This window comes from Hemitrygon akajei, chromosome 12 (genome assembly GCF_048418815.1).
Source record: "Hemitrygon akajei chromosome 12, sHemAka1.3, whole genome shotgun sequence".
Classification (NCBI taxonomy): domain Eukaryota; kingdom Metazoa; phylum Chordata; class Chondrichthyes; order Myliobatiformes; family Dasyatidae; genus Hemitrygon; species Hemitrygon akajei.
Genome location: NC_133135.1, coordinates 22,511,590 through 22,533,977, shown reverse-complemented (window position 1 = coordinate 22,533,977; position 22,388 = coordinate 22,511,590). Strand labels below are relative to the sequence as shown.

Below are 22,388 nucleotides of genomic sequence, written 5' to 3'. Positions count from 1 at the left end.
ATTAAAAAATAGAAACAAACCACTTCAGAAGATCCAGTCAATGCTTCAATAGTTTGTAAACATATTTGATTAACCAAGTAAGTTGATAAGAAAATCCAACAATAATTCAAAAATGAACATCTGACATACTAACATTTTCATTCCTGGTTTAAATACATGCCTTAAAAGAAACCGGAAAAAAGGACAAACACGATTAAAGATTGCCAGCAAAGCTTTGTTAGGGGAGATCACGTCTGATTAACTTGACTGAATTTTTTTGAAGAATATTGATGAGGGTAGTATTATTGATGCTGATTTCCAGAAACTTCAATAGGCTTTGATAAAGCATCCACATGGTTAGATTCCTAGAGATTCACTGGTTCACAAACTGGATCCAAAACTGGTATTATAACAGGACCTATGGGGTGATGATGGGGAGTTCTTTTTATGATCAGAAGCTGGTGACCAGTGGTATACACATGGATCAATATTGGGATCTTTGTTGTTACATACACTCAGTGGCCACTTTATTAGGTACACCTGCACATCCACTCATTAATGCAAATAACTAATCAGCCAATCACGTTGCAAGAACTCAATGCATAAAAGCATGCAGATATAGTCAAGAGGTTCAGTTGTTGATCAGACCAAACATCAGAATTGACCTAAGTGATTTTGACCATGAAATGATTTTTGGTGCCAGACGGGGTAGTTTGAGAATCTCAGAAACCGCTGATCTCCTAGGATTTTAACACACTACAGTCTCGAGAACAGGGATTCCCAACTCAAAGAACTGTGTTACAACAGTGGCATGCAGAGGAGCATCTCTGAATGCACCACAGGTTGAACCTGAAGTAAATGGGCTACGGCAGCAGAAGACTATGAACATATACTCAGTGGGCACTTTGTTAGTTACAGCAGGTACCTAATACAGTGACCACAGACAGTACATTAAAGATTTGGATATGAATGCAGAATGTATGATTAGTAAGTTCACTGATGTCATAAAAAATGATGGATATGCTGATAGTGAAGAGGGTAGTTTCGCTAAGAAGCTACAGAATTATAGTTGATAAGATTGCCAGAGATGGAATTTAACCACTTCCCTAGGACTTAATGCAAAGGGACATCTTGTATTTTGAGGCTGAGCCTGCCCGGTGGCCTTAGACTCTCCCACTATTGGAAACATTCTCTCCATGCCCACTCTATAAGCCTTCAAATATTTAGCAATTTTCAAAGAGATCTTACTTCATTTTTATAAACTCCAGTCATTACAAGCTCAGAACCATCAAATGCTCCTCATATGTTAAGCACTTTCATTCTTAGGGTCATTCTTATGAACTCCTTCTGGACCCTCTCCAATACTAGCACATCCTTTCTTAGATAAGGTACCCAAATCAGCTCACAATACTCCAAGTTTGGTCTGATCGATGTATTTACAAAGCTTTAGCATTGCATTCCTTTTTTTATATATTCTAGTTCTCTGGAAATGAATGCTAACATTGCATTTGCTTTCCTTACTACCAATTCAACCTGCAGGTTGACCTCTAGGGCAAAGATTCCAAATGTGGGGTCCACGAACCCCTCAGTAAATGGTAGGAATCCATGGCATAAAAAAGGTTGGGAATCCCTACTCTAAGGAATTCTGCACCTGGATACCCAAAATCCCTTGCACCTTTGATTCTCAATTTGGTCCCCATTTAGAAAATAGTCTATGCCTTTATGCCTCTACCAACGTGCATGACTATACACTTCCCTACAACGTATTCTATTTACCATAGATGTAGGGAGTACTGAAGAGCAGAAAGAAGTTGGTGTCCAAAGGGAGTAGCAGAGGTCACTGGGAAGGCATATGAGGAAATTGCCTTCATTATCTGGGACACACAACATAAGAGCAGAACATTAAGGATAAACCTTATAAAACATTGGTAAAGTCACAGCTGGATTACAGTGCACAGCTCCTGGTCGCCATGTTGTAGGAAGCACAGCAGAGGGCGAAGAGGAGATTCACCATGTTGGTGCCTGCTATGGAGCATCTCCGACACAAGGAGAGACGGGATTTGTTTTGTTTGGAACAGAGAAGACTAAAGTATATACAATTATGAGCATACATTGGCAGTAGAGAGTTAAAAAAAATTTCCCTACTGCAGGGTTGTACAAATCCAGAAGATATAGGTTTTAAGTTAAGGGACAGGTGGTTAATTGGGGGGGGGGGGGTGTATAAGGAAGAATTTTTAAATCTAGAGAGTGGTTGAAACCTGGAATGAACTGCCTGAATGATTAATGAAGGGATGAATGCCCACAATATTTAGGAAGTATCAAGACAAGCTTCTGAATTGGCATAAAATAGATGGTTATAACCATATGGATATGGATGGTGATGGAGAAAGGGTCTTATATCAGAATCAGAATCAGACTTTAATCACCAAGTACCTATGCACATACAAGGAATTTACTTCCGGCAGATGTTGTCTCTCTGCTCATAACAACAATAATAATGATAGATATAAATGAAAATATAAATTATACATACAGGTAGTGCAATCCAAGTAATAGTTAGCCGACAGTTAACCGGCAGTTAACTGTTCAGCAAAGTGACCAGTATTCACTGGTCATCATGGATACAGTAGGCCAAAGGATCTGTTTCCATGCTATGCCAGTCCATCTGCAACACTACACTTCATTTGTTTAATTATATGCTGTAGAATACATGGTGAATATGGTATTCCTCTGTGAATAGCCTCCAGCAAAAGCTTCGTAAATTGAGTTTGCATATTTTCTGCACATGGTGGCATTTAGATCCTGCACTCTACCAACAGCAGCAGAGGGAGCAAACAAAACCAACTTTAAAAAAGTTGAAGGAAGGGAGATCTTATATTGGCTACTCTCCATACCCCCACAAAATGCTGGAGGAACTCAGCAGGGCAGGCAGCACCTGTGGGAAAGAATACAGTCAGCGTTTCAGGCCAAGACCTTTCATCAGGGCTGGAGGGAAAAAAGCTGAGAAGTCAAGAGTAAGAAAGTGGGGTAGGGGAAAGAGAAACACAAGGTGATAGGTGAAAGTGGGAGGGGGAGAGGTGAAGTAAAGAACTGGGAAGTTGATTGGTAAAAGAGATACAGGGCTGGAGAAGGCAGAATCTGATAGGAGAGGACAGAAGGCCATGGAAGAAAGAAAAGGGGAGAGGAGCACCAGAGGGAGGCAATGGGCAGGCAAGGAGATAAGGCGCGAAAGGGAAATGGAGATGGGGACTGGTGGAAGTGGTGGAGGGCATTACTGGAAGTTCCAGAAATCGATGTTCACGCCATCAGGTTGGAGGCTACCCAGATGGAATACAAGGTGTTGTTCCTTCAAACTGAGTGTGGCCTCATTGCAACAGAACAGGCGGCCATGGACTGACATGTCGGAATGGGAATGGAAAGTGGAATTAAAATGGGTGCTCCATAGGTGTTCAGCGAAGCGGTCTCATCGATATTCCGGAGGCCACACCAGGAGTACTAGACACAGTATATGACCCCAACAGACTCATAGGTGCAGTGTCGCCTCACCTAGAAGGACTGTTTGTGGCCCTGAAAGGTAGTGAGGGAGGAGGTGTATGGGCAGGTGTAGCACTTGTTCTGCTTGCAAGGATAAGTGCCAGAAGGGATCTCACAGTGGCCACCCATTTTAATTCCACTTCCCATTCTGATATGTCCATTCATGGCCTCCTCTATACTGTTGTGATAAGGCCACACTCAGTTTGGAGGAACAACACCTTGTATTCCACCTGGGTAGCCAGTGATGTTCAACCTGATGGCATGAACATCAATTTATTGAACTTCCGGTAATGCCCCCCCCCCCCCCCGACTGGTTCCCATCCCCTTTTTCCTCTCTCACCTTATCTCCTTGCCTCCCCATTGCTTCCCTCTGGTGCTCCTACCCCTTTTCTTTCTTCCATGGCCTTCTGTCCTCTCCTATTAGATCCCCCCCCCCTTTTTCCAGCCCTGTATCTCTTTCACCAATCAACTTCCCAGCTCTTCACTTCACCCCTCCCCCTCCCTATTTCACCTATCACCTTGTGTTTCTCCCTCGCCTACCCCCAACTTCTAACTCTGACTCTTCATCTTTTTCTCCAGTCCCGATGAAAGGTCTCGGCCCAAAACATCGACTGTACTCTTTCCCATAGATGTTGCCTGTCCTGCTGAGTCCCTCCAACATTTCGTGTGCATTGCTTGGATTTCCAGCACTGTAGATTTTCTCGTTTTTTTTTACTCTCTATGCCAATTCAGTTGTGTTTTAAATTTATACTGAGTCCACAGGTCGGTCGCATGAATTTACTATGAGCAAAGCCAGCTGCCAGCAGCTTGGAACATGGACTCAAGTTCAATAACATTTTCCCAAAGGAATCAATTATCCAAGTCATCATTTTTCATTAGGTGTTGCACTTTGGTAGGAACAATTTGTCCTTACACAGTGAATGGTAGGGCACTGTGGAGTGCACAGAAGAAAGGGATCTGGGAATTACAGGTCCATAATTCATTGAAAGTGGCAGCACAGGTAGAAAGGGTCATAAAGAAAGCTTTTGGCACACCAGCCTTCATAAATCAAAGTATTGAGTACAGAAGTATTGAGTACAGAAGTATTGATGTTATGTTGAAGTTGTAAAAGACGTTGGTGAAGCCTAATTTGGAGTATTGTGTGCAGTTTTGGTCACCTAGCTACAGGAAAGATGCAAGTAAGGTTGAAAGAAACAGAGAAAATTAACAAGAATGTTGTTGGGACTGGAGAACCTGCATTATAAGGAAAGACTGAATAGGTTAGGACTTCATTCCTTAGAATGTAGAAGATTGAGGGAAGATTTGATAGAAGTGTACAAAATTATGAGGAATGTTCAAAGGGTAAATGCAAGTAGGCTTTATCAACTGAGATTGAGGTGGAACTACAACTGGAGATCATGGGTTAAGGGTGAAAGGTGAAAAGTTTAAGGGGAACATGAAGGGAAACTTCCTCGCTCAGAGGGTTGTGAGAGTGTGGAACAAGATGCCAGCGCAAGTGTTGCATGTGAGCTCAATTTCATTGTTTTAGAGAAGTTTGGATAGGTATGTGGATGGTAGGGGTATGGAGGGCTGTGGTCCTGGTGCAGGCCAATGGGAGTAGGCAGTTTAAATGGTTCGACACAGTCTAGATGGGTTGAAAGGCCTGTTTCTGTGCTGTACTTTTCTTTGACTCTATTAAGAACCAAATCAGCTTGTTCTTTCATCACTGAGGTAGGATCAGGCACACAATAAGAATATTCTGGAGCCAACTTAACTGTTTTAGAAATTCATACAATTTTGGTTAAATGGTTTTCTCATTCTCCTTTATCAGAAGCTCAAGTTTACCTTTGACCCTTCAAATTCTCCAAATGTTAACTTTGAATGAAAAAGTCACCGACATAATACATAAAAGACTGAAAACCAAACACTCTGAAGCAGTGAAATTACATTCAAGAAAGTATAGCTTCCTTCAAGAATTCAAAAATATTGTCCACAAATGAGTCCAGACCATGTTTTAACAGTAGAACAATGTTGTGTTTCCCTATACCATTGCTGTGGTGAATCCCAATAAGAGAAGGAAATTAAATTGCAAGCCTAATAGAACAATGTTGTCACGTTTCCCTGTGTAAGACCCTGTTGAAATTAGCACAGTTGGTTTCAGTATAGCATTTCCCTTTACAAGCTTTCAGACTCAAATTGTTACTGACAAATCTTAAAGGGACATAACACCATACAAGAAACGTTTTTGCAAGTACAGAGAAATGTTGTCAGAGAATGAATGGAAAAAACTACATAAAATTTCTTAATTTTCAGGCAAGCAAGGTTGAAAATCTTCCTGCAGACAACTTGTGTGTTGCACTACATGTGATATAATTTGGGAGGGCTTTACACCAGAGCAAGTGTGGTAAGCAAAGCAGATTATCACTCAAAGCTCGAAGTACATGTAAGTCACCATACACAACCCTGACATTCATTTTCTTGTGGGCATACTCAATAAATACAATAACCACAATGAAAGACTGCACAAACAGGGTGAAGTGTGCAAAAGACAAAAAAAAGGTGTAAATACAAAAAGAAAGAAAATAAATAAACAATATCAAAAACATGAGATGAAGAGTCCTTGAAAGTGAGTCCACAGGTTGTGGGAACAGTTTAGCAATGGAGCGAGTGAAGTTATTCTTTTTGGTTCAAGAGCCTGATGGTTGAGGGATAATAACTGTTCCTAAACCTGATGGTGTGAGCCCTGAGGCTCCCGTAGCTTCTTCCTGATGGCAGCAGTGAGAAGAGAGCATGATCTGGGTAACAGGCGTTCCTGATGACGGATGCTGCCTTCCAGTAATAACGCTCTGTGTAGATGTGTTCAATGGTGGAGAGGGCTTTACCCATGATTGTTGGGCTGTATCCTGGGAACACGTCTTCACTGCCAGCTTGTACCAAATGGCTTCCAGGTCCATTTTCAAGCCTCTGGATTCGGACTCTCTGAGGAACCCATCCACTGCCACCAACCTCAGTTTTTTCACCCTGCACCACCCGTTTCTACCTCCTGCTCAGATCCACAAACCTCCCTGTCCAGATAGACCCATTGTTTCTGCTTGTTCCTGCCCCACTGAATTTGTATCTGCCTACCTCAACTCAATTTTATCCCTTCAGTTCAGTCCCTTACTACCTACATCCATGACATTTCACACGACCTTGATCTTTTCAATGATTTCAAGTTCCCTGGCCCTGAGCATCTCATTTTGTCTACGGATGTCTAGTCCCTATACATCTCATCCCCCACCAGGAAGGCCTCAAAGCTCTCCATTTCTTTCAGACCCAACCAGTTTCCCTGCACCACCACTCTCCTTTGCCTAAGGGAACTTGTCCTCTCACTCAATGATTTCTCTTTTGGCTCCTCCCACTTCCTTCAAACAAAAGGTGCAGCCATGGGCACTCGCATGGGTCCCAGCTCTACCTGCCTTTTTGTTGGCTATGTGAGAAAGTCTATGTTCCAAGCCTACACTGGTATCACTCCCCAACTTTTCCTACCCTACATCGACAACTGCTTTGGTGCTGCTTCCTGCACCCATGCAGAGTTCATTGACTTCAACTTTGCCACCAATTTCCACCCTGCCTTCAAATTTAGTTGGTCCATTCCTGACACCTCCCACCCCTTTCTTGATCCCACTATCTCTGCCTCTGGAGATAGCTTACCTTCTGATGTCTATTATAAATCCACTGACTCTCACAGCTACCTGGACTATACCTCTACCCACCCTGCTACTTGTAAAACTGCTATCTCCTTCTCTCAATTGCTCCATCTCTACTGCATCTGCTCTCAGGATGAGGCTTTTCATTTCAGAACTATGGAGATGTTTTCCTTCTTCAAAGAAAGGGGCTTCCCTTCCTCCACCATCAACACTGCCCTCAGCTGCATCTCTTCCATTTCATGCATGTCTGCCCTCAACCTATCCTCCTGCCACCTCACCAGGGATAGGGTTCCTCTTGTCCTTACCTACCACCCCACCAGCCTCCACATCCAGCACTTAATTCTCCATAACTTCCACCATCTCCAACAGGCTTCCATCACTAAGCACATCTTACCTTGCCCCCAACTTTCTGCTTTCCGTAGGGATCACTCCCTACACGACTCCCTTATCCATTCATCCCTCCACACTGATCTCCCTCCTGGCACTTACTCTTGCAAGCGGAACAAGCGCTCCACCTGCTCCTACACCTCCACCCTCACCCCAAACATTCCTTCCAGTTGAGGTGCCACTTCACCTGAGTCTGTTGGGGTCATCTACTATATCCGGTACTCCTGGCGTGGCCTCCCGCATATTGGTGAGACCCAACATAGATTGGGAGACCACTTCACCGAGTACCTACACTCTATCCACCAGAAAAAGTGGGATTTCCCAGCAGCCACCTATTTTAGTTTCATTTCCCATTCCCATTCTGACATGTCACTCCATGGCCTTCTCTACAGTTGTGATGAGGCCACACTCAGGTTGGAAAAGTAGCACCTTATATTCTGTGTGGGTAGCCTCCTACCTGATGGCACAAACATTGATTTCTCGAACGTCTGGTAATGCACCCCCCCCCCCCCTTCACCATTCCCCATCCCCCTTTCCCTCTCTCACCTCATCTCCTTACCTGCCCAACATTTTCCTCTGGTGTTCCTTCCCCCTTTTCTTTATTCCATGGCCTTCTGTCCTCTCCTATCAGATTCCCTCTTCTCCAGCTCTACACCTCTTTTGTCAATCAACTTCCCAGCTCTTTATTTCACCATTCCCCTCCTGATTTCATCAATCACCTGAAATGTTGACTGTACTCTTTTCCATAGATGCTGCCTGACCTGCTGAGCTTCTCCAGCATTTTGTGTGTTTAACCTCAATTTCCAGCACTGCAGATGTTCTCTTGTTTGTGATTGGGTTGCATCCACTACATTTTGTAGGAATTTTCCGTTCAAGGGCATTGGTGTTTCCAAATGAGGCTGTGAGGTAGCCAGCCAATAGACTCTCCACCACACATCTATTGAAGTTTGTCAAAGTTTTAGATGTCATGCCGAATCTCACAAACTCCTATGGAAGTAGAGGTGCTGCTGTGCTTTCTTCATAATTGCACTTACATGCTGGGCCCAGGACAGGTCCTCTGAAATGATAACACGGAGGAATTTAAAGATGCTGACCCTCCGATCCTCCAATGAGGACTGACTCATGGACCTCCAGTTTCCTCCTTCTGAAGTCAATAATCAGCTCCTTGGTCTTGCTGACATTGAGCAAGAGGCTGTTGTAGTGGCACCACTCAGCCAGATTTTCAATCTTCTTTCTATTTGCTCAAAAATATTACATCAACAGATTTCCCAACAAATACCAATGCACCGAAAGTTATACACAAGATTGCTCTATACCATGTTAGAATGATTTTCAATAGTACAGCTCCGTTTTCTTTGGAGAGACATTAATAAATTTCTAGCCCACAACCTGCTGCAGCTACTGGCATTGCTTCACATTCCACCACTGCAAAACATCAACAAGTCTTAACTGTGAAACAAACAAACCAGGTTCAAATTTAAAAGTTAGATTAGAAGGGCTTCTAATCTAGTTTTTTTTTTAGTCTTTGCTCATATTTAAAAGATAAGTAAGAAGGCAGAGGAGTGGGGATGACTGGAAGAATCGGATCAGCCCATGATTGAATGGTGGAGCGGGCTCGATGGGCCGAATGGCCTACTTCTGCTTCCATATCTTGTAGTTTTGCTTGATGTTTAGCACATCTTTCAGAAGTATTGATATAAAAGGCTGTTCATCAAATATATTTTCTAACCACAGTGTCACAGTAAGCATGTTTTAAAGGTTTTCAGAAGCAAATTAAAAGTCAAATTTGCAATATGTATGATTACAGTACAAGATAGCTAATCTCTAACAGATTATACTGCACTAATGGACAAATTACAAAGTACAACCTTAATGCCAAAGCCTTTCCAGATACTGTGTTTCAAAGTTAGCAGCATAACATTTGAACAATGTTGTTTAGTTTCTCTGTGTGACAATATGTTGAGTTTCTCAACCAGTAATCCTATTTTGTGGAACACCAAACTACTGAACCCACACTTGAAGGCATCAGAGTTCCACATGTAACATTTTCCTGTTCTACAAAGGATACTCATTTCAGCTCACAAGAAAATAACCATCTTAAAATAGCTAGCAGTATATGATTTTAGATTCTATAGTGAAAATCACAGTTAATGTAAATGTTTTAAATTTCAGACCATTCCATAAGATATAGGAGCAGAAGTAGGCCATTCAGCCCATCGAGCCCACTTCGCATTCAATCATGGGCTGATCCAATGCTTCTAGTCATCCCCCCTCCTCTGCCTTCTCCCCATACCCTTTGATGCTGTTGCTAATCATGAACCATTTTGAAATGGCAGAGCACTTTAGGGAAAATTCTCTGGAATAGAATTGGAAACTGGATGCCTATATTTAAAAAAATCATAATTTCTGACAATGTATATACTTACATTTGGCAATTATACTGTCCACAAATCCCATGGTGAAACGAAAGACGATGAAATTATGCAGGTGATCCACCTAAATGAGAAAAAGGCAATGTAAAATCCCTTCTGTACCGGTTAGAGAAAAAGATGCAACAATGCTCAGTAACAGATTCAGGAAGTGAGACGATAAAAAGTACACAATCAAACTCACAAACAATTTTTTAAAAAGATGAATTAATGGAACAATACAAATGAGTGGGAAATCTAATAGAAATGTTGAATCACATCAACAATGCCTGGACAGGGGTAATCAAGCCATAACTATTGTATATGTAAGTGAGTAAAAGATCATACAAATGGTCTATGTGACCAACCTAAGCTTTTAAGCAGTACAAATAGGTCACTATCATTCTATGAAATTAGAGTGTGAAGGATAAGCAAAAATCACAAAGATCACATACTTCATAATTATCAGAAATAATTTACATACAATTTGCCTAACTTTCAAAAGTAGCATTATGGTAGTAACTTGTTATGTTGATGTATCTGTATCAACAAAATAACGTGTTTAATTTGAATGGGTTATCATGTAATTATTATGTACATTATGGACCACTTGGCCCCTTGTGCATACTCTGCCATTTAATAAGGTCAAAATGCTAGATTTCTGCACTAATACCATATCTATTGATTCCTATTGTATCTAACATATCTAAAAGTTAGCCTCTAATTTTTATTTTAAAAACGGAATTACTAAATGGCTTTGGTATTAACACGTAATTATGGAGCTCAGCTTTACGGACGGGTCAGCCATGATCTTACTGAATGGCGGGGCAGGTTCAATGGGCTGGATGGCCTACTCCTGCTCCTATTTCTTATGTTTATAGATGCGTTGCCAGTGCAAACAAGATGGGCTGAAATATCTACAACTGTGCCAAAAGTTTCAAAGAGGAGCCAGGTTTGAACTAAATAACGACATGGAGAAGGGTAACATTTAACTGAAAGACAAATGGTTAATTACAAATCTTTATCCTAATAAAATTGACACATAAACTGAAATGAATCAAATAAGAATTTCTGGAACATGACTACAGATTCACTAGAAAATGACTGCTGATTACACTAGTGTACAACTTGAACAAAGAACATAGAATATCACAACACAAATGTTGTACTGATCTTTTAACCTACTCAGTCCACCAACCTACTGAATCTAAACCTTCCCTCCCACACAGCCACCCCATTTTTCTATCATCTGTTTGCCTATCCAAAGGTTTCTTATATTTCCCTAAAGTATCTGCCTCCATCTCCATCAATGGCAGGGTGCTCCACACACCCACTAATCTCTGTGTAAAAATCTTACCTCTGACATCCTGTTTATACTTTGCTCCAAACACCTTAAAATCATGTCCCCTCATATTGGCCTTTATGACTTTAATTGTTGATTTTTAATGAAAAATATTGAAATATATAACCTTTAAGGCCAATCTGAAAAAAAAATGTTTTGAATTTCTTCACCAATAAACTGCATGCTAAAAGTAATTGTCAATCATGCAAATTTTACGCTTTCTATGGAGGGAAATAAACTGTCAACGTTTTGTGTTGAGACCCTTCAGTTTGACTGTAAATGAAGCCAGAATAAGGAGGTAGGGGGAGCAGAAGTAGAAGCTTGTAGGTGATATGTGAGACCAGGTGAGTGTAAAGATGGGTGGGTGGGGAAAGAGGGATGAAGTGAGAAACTGGAGGGAATAGGTGGAAGAAGTAAAGCACTGAAGAAGAAGGAATCTAATAAGAGAAGACACTGAATCATTTAAGAATGGGAAGGAGGAGGGAATTATAGGTTGATGGGCTAGCTGAGAAGAGAAGGAGTGAGAGTGTAATCAGAATAGGGAATGGAAAAAGATAGGAGGGAGGGGGAGAAATTACTGTCAGTAAAAGAAATCAATGTGCATCAGGTTAAAGACTACCCAGATGGAAAATGAGGTATTGCTCCTCCAACCAAAGTCTGGCATCATCATTGCAGTAAGGAAAGATATGTCAGAACATGAATGGGAGGTTGAATTGAAATGTGTAACCACTGGGAGATCTGGCCTTCCACAGTAGGCAAAGTGAAATAGTTTGACAAAGCAGTCCTCCAAGTTGCATTGGTGTAGAGGATGTCGCACCGGAAGCACTGGATACAGGAGATGACCAGGATGGACACACAAGTGAAGTGTTGCCTCACCTGGAAGGACTGTTTGGGGCCCTGAATGGTAGTAACAAAGAGGGTGCAGGGGCAAGGCTCTCACTTCATAAAGTTAAAACTAACTAGGTAATCTAATGAAACACAACTTTAGTAAATATTTATATGGAATAAAAGAGATGCTTACCAATTTTTTGAAACTGGTACGTATTGTCTGTTTTTCTCGTCTATTTCCATTGTAAAAAGCAATTTCTTCGCTGTAAAATATAAGTGCCAATAGTTTTATTCTCTCTCTCTCTCTCTCCCCTCTCCCTCTATCTCTTTCACAGTACTGAGCACCTCCCAGTCAGTAAACAGGAAAGTGTTACAAATAGAAAACAGGAAATTCAATCGGCCATCATTTTACCAAGAGCAGTTTTCCTAGTTGTCCAAGTGTTATGCTATGAAAAGGCAGAACAATTTCACTGCAAATTAAAAATCAGTGCCAATTTAAATTTTCTGGTTGACCTGCAAGTCTTTCAGGGTCAAGAAACATGGCACTGCCAGGGAAGTAGGAACTTCCTTTGTCAAAGCCTACGTAGGCCAGGAGTACTAATCTTGTTCTTTGTTTCAAAAGGAAGTATTCAGCTTCTCCTCTATTCTTCATACCCTTCCCTTGTCGTAGCTATCACCTCCTCCCTTCTCTCCCCACTGGCCATGCATTGGTCGATTTAATTTAGTGAACTACAGTTAAGATAATGGAAAAAAAAGGGGAAAAAATTGAGAGCTAGATAGCCAGCTACTCTCAAAAGTCATTCAGACTTGAGATGAAGATGGTGCCAGAGTGTGGTAACTCGTTCAAATTGCTCTCGGTAGATCTACTCATTACTATTATAATTGCTCTGTGCTTTTAAATCTAAATTCTATGGCTCTAAGAATTACACTTCATTATACTATTGCACGTCCTCAATGTACTGGTGTGATGGCATGATCTGTATGGATGGCATGCAGTAAAGCTTTCTACTGTACCTCAGTACAGGTGTCAATAACAGATCAATTTAATGAACATTCTTTTACTGAGCAACTACCAACTGTCCAAGTGCAGTCCAGGGCTCTTACAGTCACTATGGCAAAACCAGAAAGAAATCTGCCCATTATTAATGACTTTAATTAAGTTGCACTTTATAGCAAGCGAAAGTTAATGCATCTAACTAACTTAAAATTTAAAGCAGGAAAATTCCAATATTTGAGAACACACCTTTTTGCTTTTTCAGCACAATAAACACAATAATTCAGGTGGAAAACTACACCAATTATTTCTTCAATTCCAGACTTAAAAGGCAATACAAGGCAGTAACATACAATAGCATTTTTTAAATCATTAAACATTTTTTAAGGAGTAAAAATTGTTGAAACATGTAGAACACTAGGAAACAACTGAATATATGGGAAACAACTAAGTACATTTAAATCATTTCAATTTTATATAAGAGAAATTGAAGTGCAGATACTGGAAATACGAAACAAAACAGAAATATGAGGGGGCATAATTTTAAGGTGATTGGAGGAAACTATGTGGGGGGGGGAGAGATGTCAGATGTAAATGCCACGTCATTTTACAGAGAGTGTGGTGTATGTGCAGAACGCCCTATCTGAGGTGGTGGTAGAGACAGATATATTCGAGCATTTAAGAAACTCTTGTATAGGCACATATAGGCTATGTAGGAGAGAAGGGTTAGGTTGGCCTTCGAGCACACTTAAGGTCAGACAAAATCATGAGCCAATGGGTCTGTGCTCTGCTGTAATGCTCTATGTTGCTAGATAGAGACACAGGAGGCTGCGTATGCTGGAAACTAAAGCAAGAGACAAGATGCTAGAGGAATTCAGCAGCATCATCAGTAGTTCGGGGGTAAACGTGAAGACAGAAACAGGTCAATGACTCTTTTTTTAAAATGTTTCCTGCATGTGCTATTTTTATTATATAAATAATCAAAACTACTTTCCACTTTGTACTTATGCTTCTCCCTACAGTCGTTTTTTCCTGATAAAATAAATGGGTCTGTTGGACCTGCTGCAGGCATATTTCTCAACTCAGCTGTTGAGAATGTCCCAGCTGGACACCTTGAGAAGCCAAACAACAAAGTACAAATGTCTTATGAGCAGTTGCAGAAAATTCAGGACATCCCTTCACTCAGAAGTCTACAATTTCCACATGGTCACATGAGTAAAAGTTGACAGTTCCAACATAAGCCAAATTATGATAAAATTTCTGCATTTCCATCTTTGCAAGGTTATCTGATTGACCTTATCCTGCCTTTTATGCTCCCATTCCCCACTCATAAATAGCAAGGCTTTTTTTAAATTTAGCTTTAAACATATGCCAACTTGTGGAGTAGTGCCGCAACAACAACCTAATAATCAACGTCAGAAAGATGAAAGAGCTGATTGTGGTCTTCAGGAAGGGCAAGACAAAGGAACACATACCAATTCTTATAGAGGGATCAGAAGTGGAGTGAGCAAGCAGTTTCAAGTTCCTGGGTGTCAAGATCTCTGAGGATCTAACCTGGTTCCAACATATAATGAAAGCAAGACAGCAGCTATACTTCATTAGGAATTTGAAGAGTTTTGGCATGTCAACAAATACACTCATAAACTTCTATAGCTGTACCGTGGAGAGCATTCTGACTGGCTGCATCACTGTCTGGTGGGGTGGGGGGGGTGCCTACTGCACGGGACCGAAAGAAGCTGCAGAGGGTTGTAAATCTAGTCAGCTCTATCTTGGGTACTAGCCTACAACACACCCAGGACATCTTCAGGAAGTGGTGTTTCAGAAAGGCAGCGTTCATTATCAAGGACCTCCAGCGCCCAGGACCTGCCCTTTTCTCACTGTTACCATCAGGTAGGAGGTTCAGAAGCCTGAAGACACACACTCAATGATTCAGGAACAGCTTCTTCCCCTCTGCCATCCGATTCCTAAATGGACATTGAACCCTTGGACACTACCTCACTTTTTTAAAACATACAGTATCTGTTTTTTGTATGTTTTTAATCTATTGAATATACATGTACTGTAATTGATTTACTTATTTATTTATTATTTTTATTTTATTTTCCTCTTCTATATTATGCATTGCATTGAACTGCTGCTGCTAAGTTAACAAATTCCACGTCACTTGCCAGTGATAATAAACCTGATTCTGATTCTCACACTTCACTTCAACTGGCTAATCCATTCTGGAGAAGAGCATAGACTATGCCCTGGACTTTCTTATTGTCAACATGCCACTGGACAAGCACAACAAATATTTAATAGCAATACAATATTCCAGTACACATCACTAACATAACTTTTTGACTTTGTTCAAGAACAACAATGAAAACAGTTAAGGGACAGTGGGATAAGGAGGCAAAGACATTTGTATTCTCGCACTGAAAAGAACTCCACTGAAAATAGTTAAAGAAATTCTTTATAAGGAAAGGACATAAGATAGTGTCATTTAGCTCCTCACGACTGCTCAGGAATTTAATATGATCATGGTAAAATGTTCAATGCATTTCTTATACTAACGCCATATTCCAAGATGCCACTAATATCAAAAAAATTAAGTATCTAAAAGTTAATACCTAAAAAAAGTTAAAAGTAAATGGTACTGTTTTACATAATATCTTCTCACCTATTTGTAATAAGCCGAGAGTTGACATATCTGTATTCACCTTCATATCTTTGCTCCGATACCGTCATTTTACCAATTGGTCTCCTGAGTCGTGTTAGGATCAGACCTGAAACAATCAGGTAAGCCACCATGCTTGCAGGACCCTAAAGAGAAAATAATTAATCAATGTTAAAATTATATAGATTTTTTAGCAGTAACATTTCTAAAATTATTCATTAATTTACTAACCTTTCTGCTTAAAAATGTTAAATATTTTACCAATTCTACTTAATTCTATATTTAAAAAAATGTTAAAGCAATTCTTCATAAGGAGTGGACATAAGAGAGGATCATTTGGTTCCTCATGACCGCTCAGGAATTTAATATGATCATAGTAAAATGTTCAATGCATCACTACTTTTCATATACTCACCCTATATCCCAAGATGCCCCTAATATCAAAAAACATCTAAATATTTAAAAGTTACCATCTAAAATATTTGACATTTTGATTGTGTTTTTTCACAAATGGGTCCTAAAAAGAAATTTCTCATCATTCTAAGCCGAATACAGTAATTATTTAAAATGAATAGTGTCAAGCAATTAAAATTAATTCATACTCAACTTACCTGAGCGCCTATTGCACTTGTCAATTTACATATGTACAGAATTATGTCCAAAAGTGGCTAGAAAGGAAATAGAACAAAAATGAGTTTGTGAAATAGTGTGAGAAGAGCACAGTGAATCAGCATTAAAAACACAATATTATATTGCAGATACTGGAGCTAAATCTAAAACACACAAATTTGTTTCTGCCTGTGGAGAGGTCAAGTTTACGCTTTGAACATATTGCCTTCTTAAGACGACAAAATTACTTGTGGATCAGGCTTTTCTCAAAGATCTGAATAAAAACCCCTGGACTACATTTAACAACAAAGAGACAGTGGAAATGCACATCAGATGACGTTTACAGGGGTGGAAAATGAAAGCTAGTAAGGTCAGTGTAATAGAAGTCAAAAGTTGGAAACACCAGTTACAGGTAAAAAATCTTAAGAGCAGACCAAGGCAATGAAAGATGATTCAAGTTTAGGTATATGGATGATAGGAAAATGGGAGGACTACTTAGGAGGGAAGATCCTGACGAAGGGTCTCGGCCCGAAACGATGACAGCGCTTCTCCCTATAGATGCTGCCTGGCCTGCTGTGTTCCACCAGCATTTTGTGTGTGTTGTTGTTAGGAGGGAAGAGTTAGATTAATCTTAGAGTAAGTTATAAGGTTGATCATGGGACGAAGGGTCTGTACTGTACTGTAGTGTTCAATGTTCCATGTTGACAATTTTTGTGGAGAGGTCTCAGAATCAATTTGATTTGGACACTGAAATTGCAAACATTACCAATCATCCTAAAATAAAGGAGCTAAATAAAGGAAAATGAAATCAAAGGCAAATATATGAAGTTATGGCAAAACAATGGCTTCTGGTTTTGGTTTCAATGTAAGCCAGACTACTTGTGCAATATACAATTTTCGTTGAGAAAATACAAGCAAAATTAACTTTGAGGTCATAAACATTCTTTGAAAGCTGACCATATGTCAGAATACCATGCGACATTTAGATAGGGTAATAAGGATACATGAGGAATTAGCACACATGGTGCATGAACACATAAAAAGAACATTTTTGGAGATGACCTTGCCTTGATTGGATAATGGAACAAGGAACAGGTAAACAGATATTAAAAGAAGTTTAATCATCTGATCACCACAGAGAAAATAAGGATGGACCATTGAACAAAGGATAGAGATAGACCATTGTAAAGAGCATCAGTCTTGACTTTTATTAGTGCCATTTCAGTGCTCTGTCATCTTATTTGTATTTTTATATGCTAACAGTCAACAGTCTGAATGGGAAAGAATAGGTAGAGGTGATATTTTCTGTTTGAACTAATGCCTGTTCTATTTTACGTGATACATCTTGTCATTCAACGAAATTTGAAAAGGACAGTGTGAGTCTGGGAGTCTGGATACATTGGCAGAATTCTGAATGAGTCTAATTACAGACATCAGGTGAAAACTCAATTATGGGAACACTAGAATAGTCTGTTATATAAGAAGTAACAAAAGGTGTGTGGAATCTACAACACTGCAGTTTCCAGTCCAATATAATTGCTCTGGAACTAACTACGACCTCTGTTGCTGTGTCAGGTTAAACCCAGTCACTGGCTTTCACGACAATCATGTTTAAATAAACCGATATCCAACTGCTTAAATAATAATTAAAAGTTTATCTTTTATATTGATTTAATTATTGACTTAAGGTAAGTATGTCATTGGTAGTAGAGTTAACAGAGTAGGTTTAGAATCATTATTTTATCTACAATTTATGTGAATTCTGAGGGGATGTTAAGAGAAGGTTTAATAAAAATGGGCTCTAGTGAAATGATATTGACCTGATATATTCACTTTGTTCAGTGCACTCAATGCCTGACATTGAGCATTTCCAGCATTTTCAGCTTTTATTTCAGATTTCCAAAGTAAACAGCATTATGTATTAATGAGTATAACTCACCTTGCTGAGATTTGAATACAAGTCCACTACACTGTTGCAAAATTTCTCCACGTCCTGTGTTAAAAGCTGATCAGCATTTGCTATTCTGTTGTCAAGATTACCCATTTTATAATATGTATAACCTCTGTCAGAAGAAAACAGTGTGATTAATAATCAATGAAAGCATTTCATGGAAATATTAATTATACAGATTGCCAAGATGATAACTTTAAAATAGCTCATTAAATTCATTCAACAAAACAATTTGCACCACATATTACCGGGCTCAGCTATTGTTTATAATTCAGAGACATTGATCAAGAGTGGCATGTCAAGGTATGCTACTTCCCCAAGGAAGAAATTAGTCTTCAGATCCTGCATTAAACATATCATAAATTAATCTATATGTAAACATACAGAACAATTAGGAGTGGGATTCAAGCCTGCTTATTTAATAAGATCTGACTATAATCTCAATTCTATATCCCTGCTGTCCAGTGATTACTTTACACCCCCCCGGCTTACCAGTATTTCTGCCTTAAAAATATTCTAAGTCTCTGCTTCCTTTTCTCTTGTAAGCGACACCTTGTTTTAGATTCCCAAGTAACAAGAAACATTACCTCCATATCCATCTAGTCAAGACCTCTCAAAATCTTATACAACTCAATTCCACCTCTCGGCCCCCCCCCCCCCCCCAACCCTCGCCATTCTTCTAACCTCCAGCTGAACAAGCCTTGCCTGTCCTGATGAGTACTCAGCTATTCTGGATTTCAATACACTAAATCTCTTCTCAAGTGCTTCCAATATATTAATACCCCTCCATACACAAAAAAACTAAAACATTTATACAACAGTCTGGGATCTCACTATCGTCTTATGCAATTGACACAAAATCTCTCTCCTTTTGTAACAAAATACAAACTATTGGAGCAACTCAGCAGGTGAAGCAGCATACATTGAGTTAAAGAGCTAGTCAAGGGTTTGGGTCATAATCCTGTATCAGGGCTCTTTTCTTACTCTCAATAACTTTTAAAAATGTTTTACCAGAGAGTAAGGAGAGAAAGGAGAGTAAGGCCCTCTCCTTTCTGAGACAAAATCCCAACCAAACCTATAAACTAACACACTCATTCACCCATTCTAGCATCTGCATTCCTCTCCTTTTGTATGTATTCCCTTTCAATAAATATTGACTTTGCTAGCTTTCTTAATTATTCAATGCACCTTCATAGTAACCTTTGCAAATCATGCTCAAGGACATCCATTTCCTTCTGCATCTCAGATCTCTGTAATCCTTCCACACTTAAATAAACACGCCTTTCCATTTTTTCCTGCCAAAATGATAATACTCATTTTGTAGGTTTTAGTCACTCTCTGAACCCATCTATATCCTTTTCACTCCATCTTTTATCTTCTTCACAGCTTACTTTCCTGCCTATATTTTTGTCATGTGCAAAATTAGCAACCATATCTCAGGGTCTGCATTATACTGTATGTACAAATGGACTGTTTGGCAGATATGTCAAAGACTTATTTCTACTTTATTATGTTTTTGCAAATCAAATGCACAATGCACCAGTAGTTATAAAATGCAATTTTAGGGCTCCAACTCCAGTTTCTATTTGTTAGTCTGGAGGTAAAGAGAGTCATTCAAACTTTGGTCATTTAATTGTGGATGTCATCAGCACATTAAACTCAGACATATTTGAAAGGAGTGCTGAAGAGAGCCACTGATAATTTATCCCAAAGCATGATCTCCATTACCTTTATCTGTATTGTACTCCTCAACCATCAGGTTCCTGAACCAGAGGGGATAAGTTCATTCAACTTCACTTGACCCATAACTAAACTGTTTGCACAACCAAAAGGCTCATTTTTAAGGACTCATCATCTCATGTTCTTGATAGTTATTGCCTTTTTTTTTCTTTTTGTATTTCCACAGTTTTTTTGTCTTTTACACACTGGCTGTCCACCCTGTAATACAGTCTCTCATTGATATGGTTATGGTATTTATTGAGTGTGCCCGTAATAAAATTAATATCAGGCTTGTATATGGTGGTGTATCTGTACTTAGATAATAAATTTTCTCTTTTTTAGGCATCTGCACTTTTAATAAAGGATGATTTTAAAGACAAAATGTTGATTTGGTTTAACTTCTGAAGAAGAGCCACCAATTTTTATTTTTTAAAAAATTAGGAGTACCTACAAGACTGAGCTATCATGTTGCATAACATTTCTGCTAAGAATACAATTTTTACAGCTGGATACAACTTCCCAAGAACGTCTGCAAAATATGCTGAATGTCATCATCACTCGGCTTTTCCCGAACCCACATTAAACTAGTACAAGTTATAGTGACCTCAAGGCTATTAGATTCCCATAAATATTTCTCTGTTCACTGATTTTCTTCAGGTAAAGGGATCTACTATCCCTAGCTCATCTTGCTTGTACTGACTCCAAACAAGAACTGTCAAAAGAAGCGGAACAGATCATGGCCGGGCGTTGTGGTGATCAGATGGGGGCAGGGTTTAAAATGCAGATAGTGCCACAATTAGCTCAAATGTGTAACAAAAGAACCAAGGGCAGCAAAGGCTCCATGGCAACAGTGCAAAGGCAGGCACTGCTTGAAAGAGGGAAAATATAACACAGGCGGCCTGGTCCTGAAGCCTGACAGTTGCCTCGCTGTAATGAAATGATCTGTGTGGATGGCATGCAAAACAAAGTTCTTTACTGTACTTCAGTTCATGTGACAATAATAATAAAAAAAAAATAATTTACTGTAAGCTACTGCAAGTCTGTAACCGTGATTTTAAACTGCAATTTAAACTGCTGGAAGAGTCCTGTTCCAGGCTGGTCTCTGATGCCAAATCCCAAAATGGTCCTACATGCAGATTAAAATTAATCATTTCTAAAGTATTCTAAAACACAAGCAGTTATAGAAAAATCTTTTTTTTGGTCTAATTTTTGACTTTGATCTAGAACACTAGAACACTACACTACAGCACAGTACAGGCCCTTCAGCCTTCCACGTTGTGCTGACCCATATAATCCGTAAAATCTCTGACTACCTATACAAATATAACACATGCAATACACTGTTACAAATGCCAGAAACTTACTTTAAGTACTCCTCATACAGGTAATCTGTAAGCCGTACTCGGAACCGAAGTTTCAGTTGATTCAAGCCCAATTTCAAGAAATTATTTACCAAAGATATCTGAAATAATAGAAATAGGGAACTAATCACTACAAATGCAGAATTTTAAAAAAACCACCAGCATAAATTTAGAGCAAGGATATCATAAAAATACTATCATTGTAACCCTTAAAATTTGTTGGTCAGAATTACAGTCAGATTCAGGTTTAATATCACTGTATATCATGAAATTTGTTATTTTGCACCAGTAAGGTGAGGGGGAGAGAGGGGGGGGGGGGGGCGGTGAGGGAGAGGGGGTCGAACGGGTCCAGGTTCTTGATTCTAGCCAGGAAACAACCTCTCAAAGCACTTCATCACAGTAGGTGTGAATGACACTGGGCAATAGTCAATTACAAGGTATACTGAACAATGATTGGAATGTAGTCAGAGTAATGCATGTATTCAACTATGACCATTAGCTATCTACCACCATTGATATAAAAACTACAGAAATATACTTACAGCTGGCATTGCTGCAACAAAGTTGAGTAGATATCTCTTGAAATCTTTGTTGCTCCGACCAATAATTGCACTGCAAACCATGACAAGCATAGAGACCGTCAGAGCAAAATTTACATAATCCAAATGTAAGTTATACAATCCAAATGTAAGATTAAAACACTGTATGCATTTTTATAAAGCCTATACAACTGCCACGAAGATATTCAGTTATTATCAGTGCCAGCACTGCTTTTCCATAAATAGCATATATTTTGCATCATATCAAATCATAAGGCCATAAGACATAGAGCAACTATTAGGCCATTCAGCCCATCAAGTCTGCTCCACCATTTCACCATGGCTGATTTATTAATCCCTCTCACTTATTCTCCCGCCTTCTCCCTGTAACCTTTGATGCCCTGACT

General features: G+C 39.5%; 1 protein-coding gene across 1 annotated transcript in view; it reads right to left on the bottom strand.

Annotated features, from left to right (window-relative positions):
* Nucleotides 1-22,388, bottom strand: part of abcd3a (ATP-binding cassette, sub-family D (ALD), member 3a) — a 59,161-nt gene that overhangs the window by 15,364 nt on the left and 21,409 nt on the right. The window contains exons 5-11 of the mRNA XM_073062721.1: nt 21,985-22,054; nt 21,446-21,543; nt 18,351-18,474; nt 16,414-16,470; nt 15,806-15,948; nt 12,340-12,409; nt 9,995-10,064 (exon numbers count right to left, since the gene is read on the bottom strand). Of these exons, the coding sequence (XP_072918822.1) occupies nt 9,995-10,064; nt 12,340-12,409; nt 15,806-15,948; nt 16,414-16,470; nt 18,351-18,474; nt 21,446-21,543; nt 21,985-22,054 (632 nt within the window). The remainder of the gene's footprint in view (nt 1-9,994; nt 10,065-12,339; nt 12,410-15,805; nt 15,949-16,413; nt 16,471-18,350; nt 18,475-21,445; nt 21,544-21,984; nt 22,055-22,388) is intronic.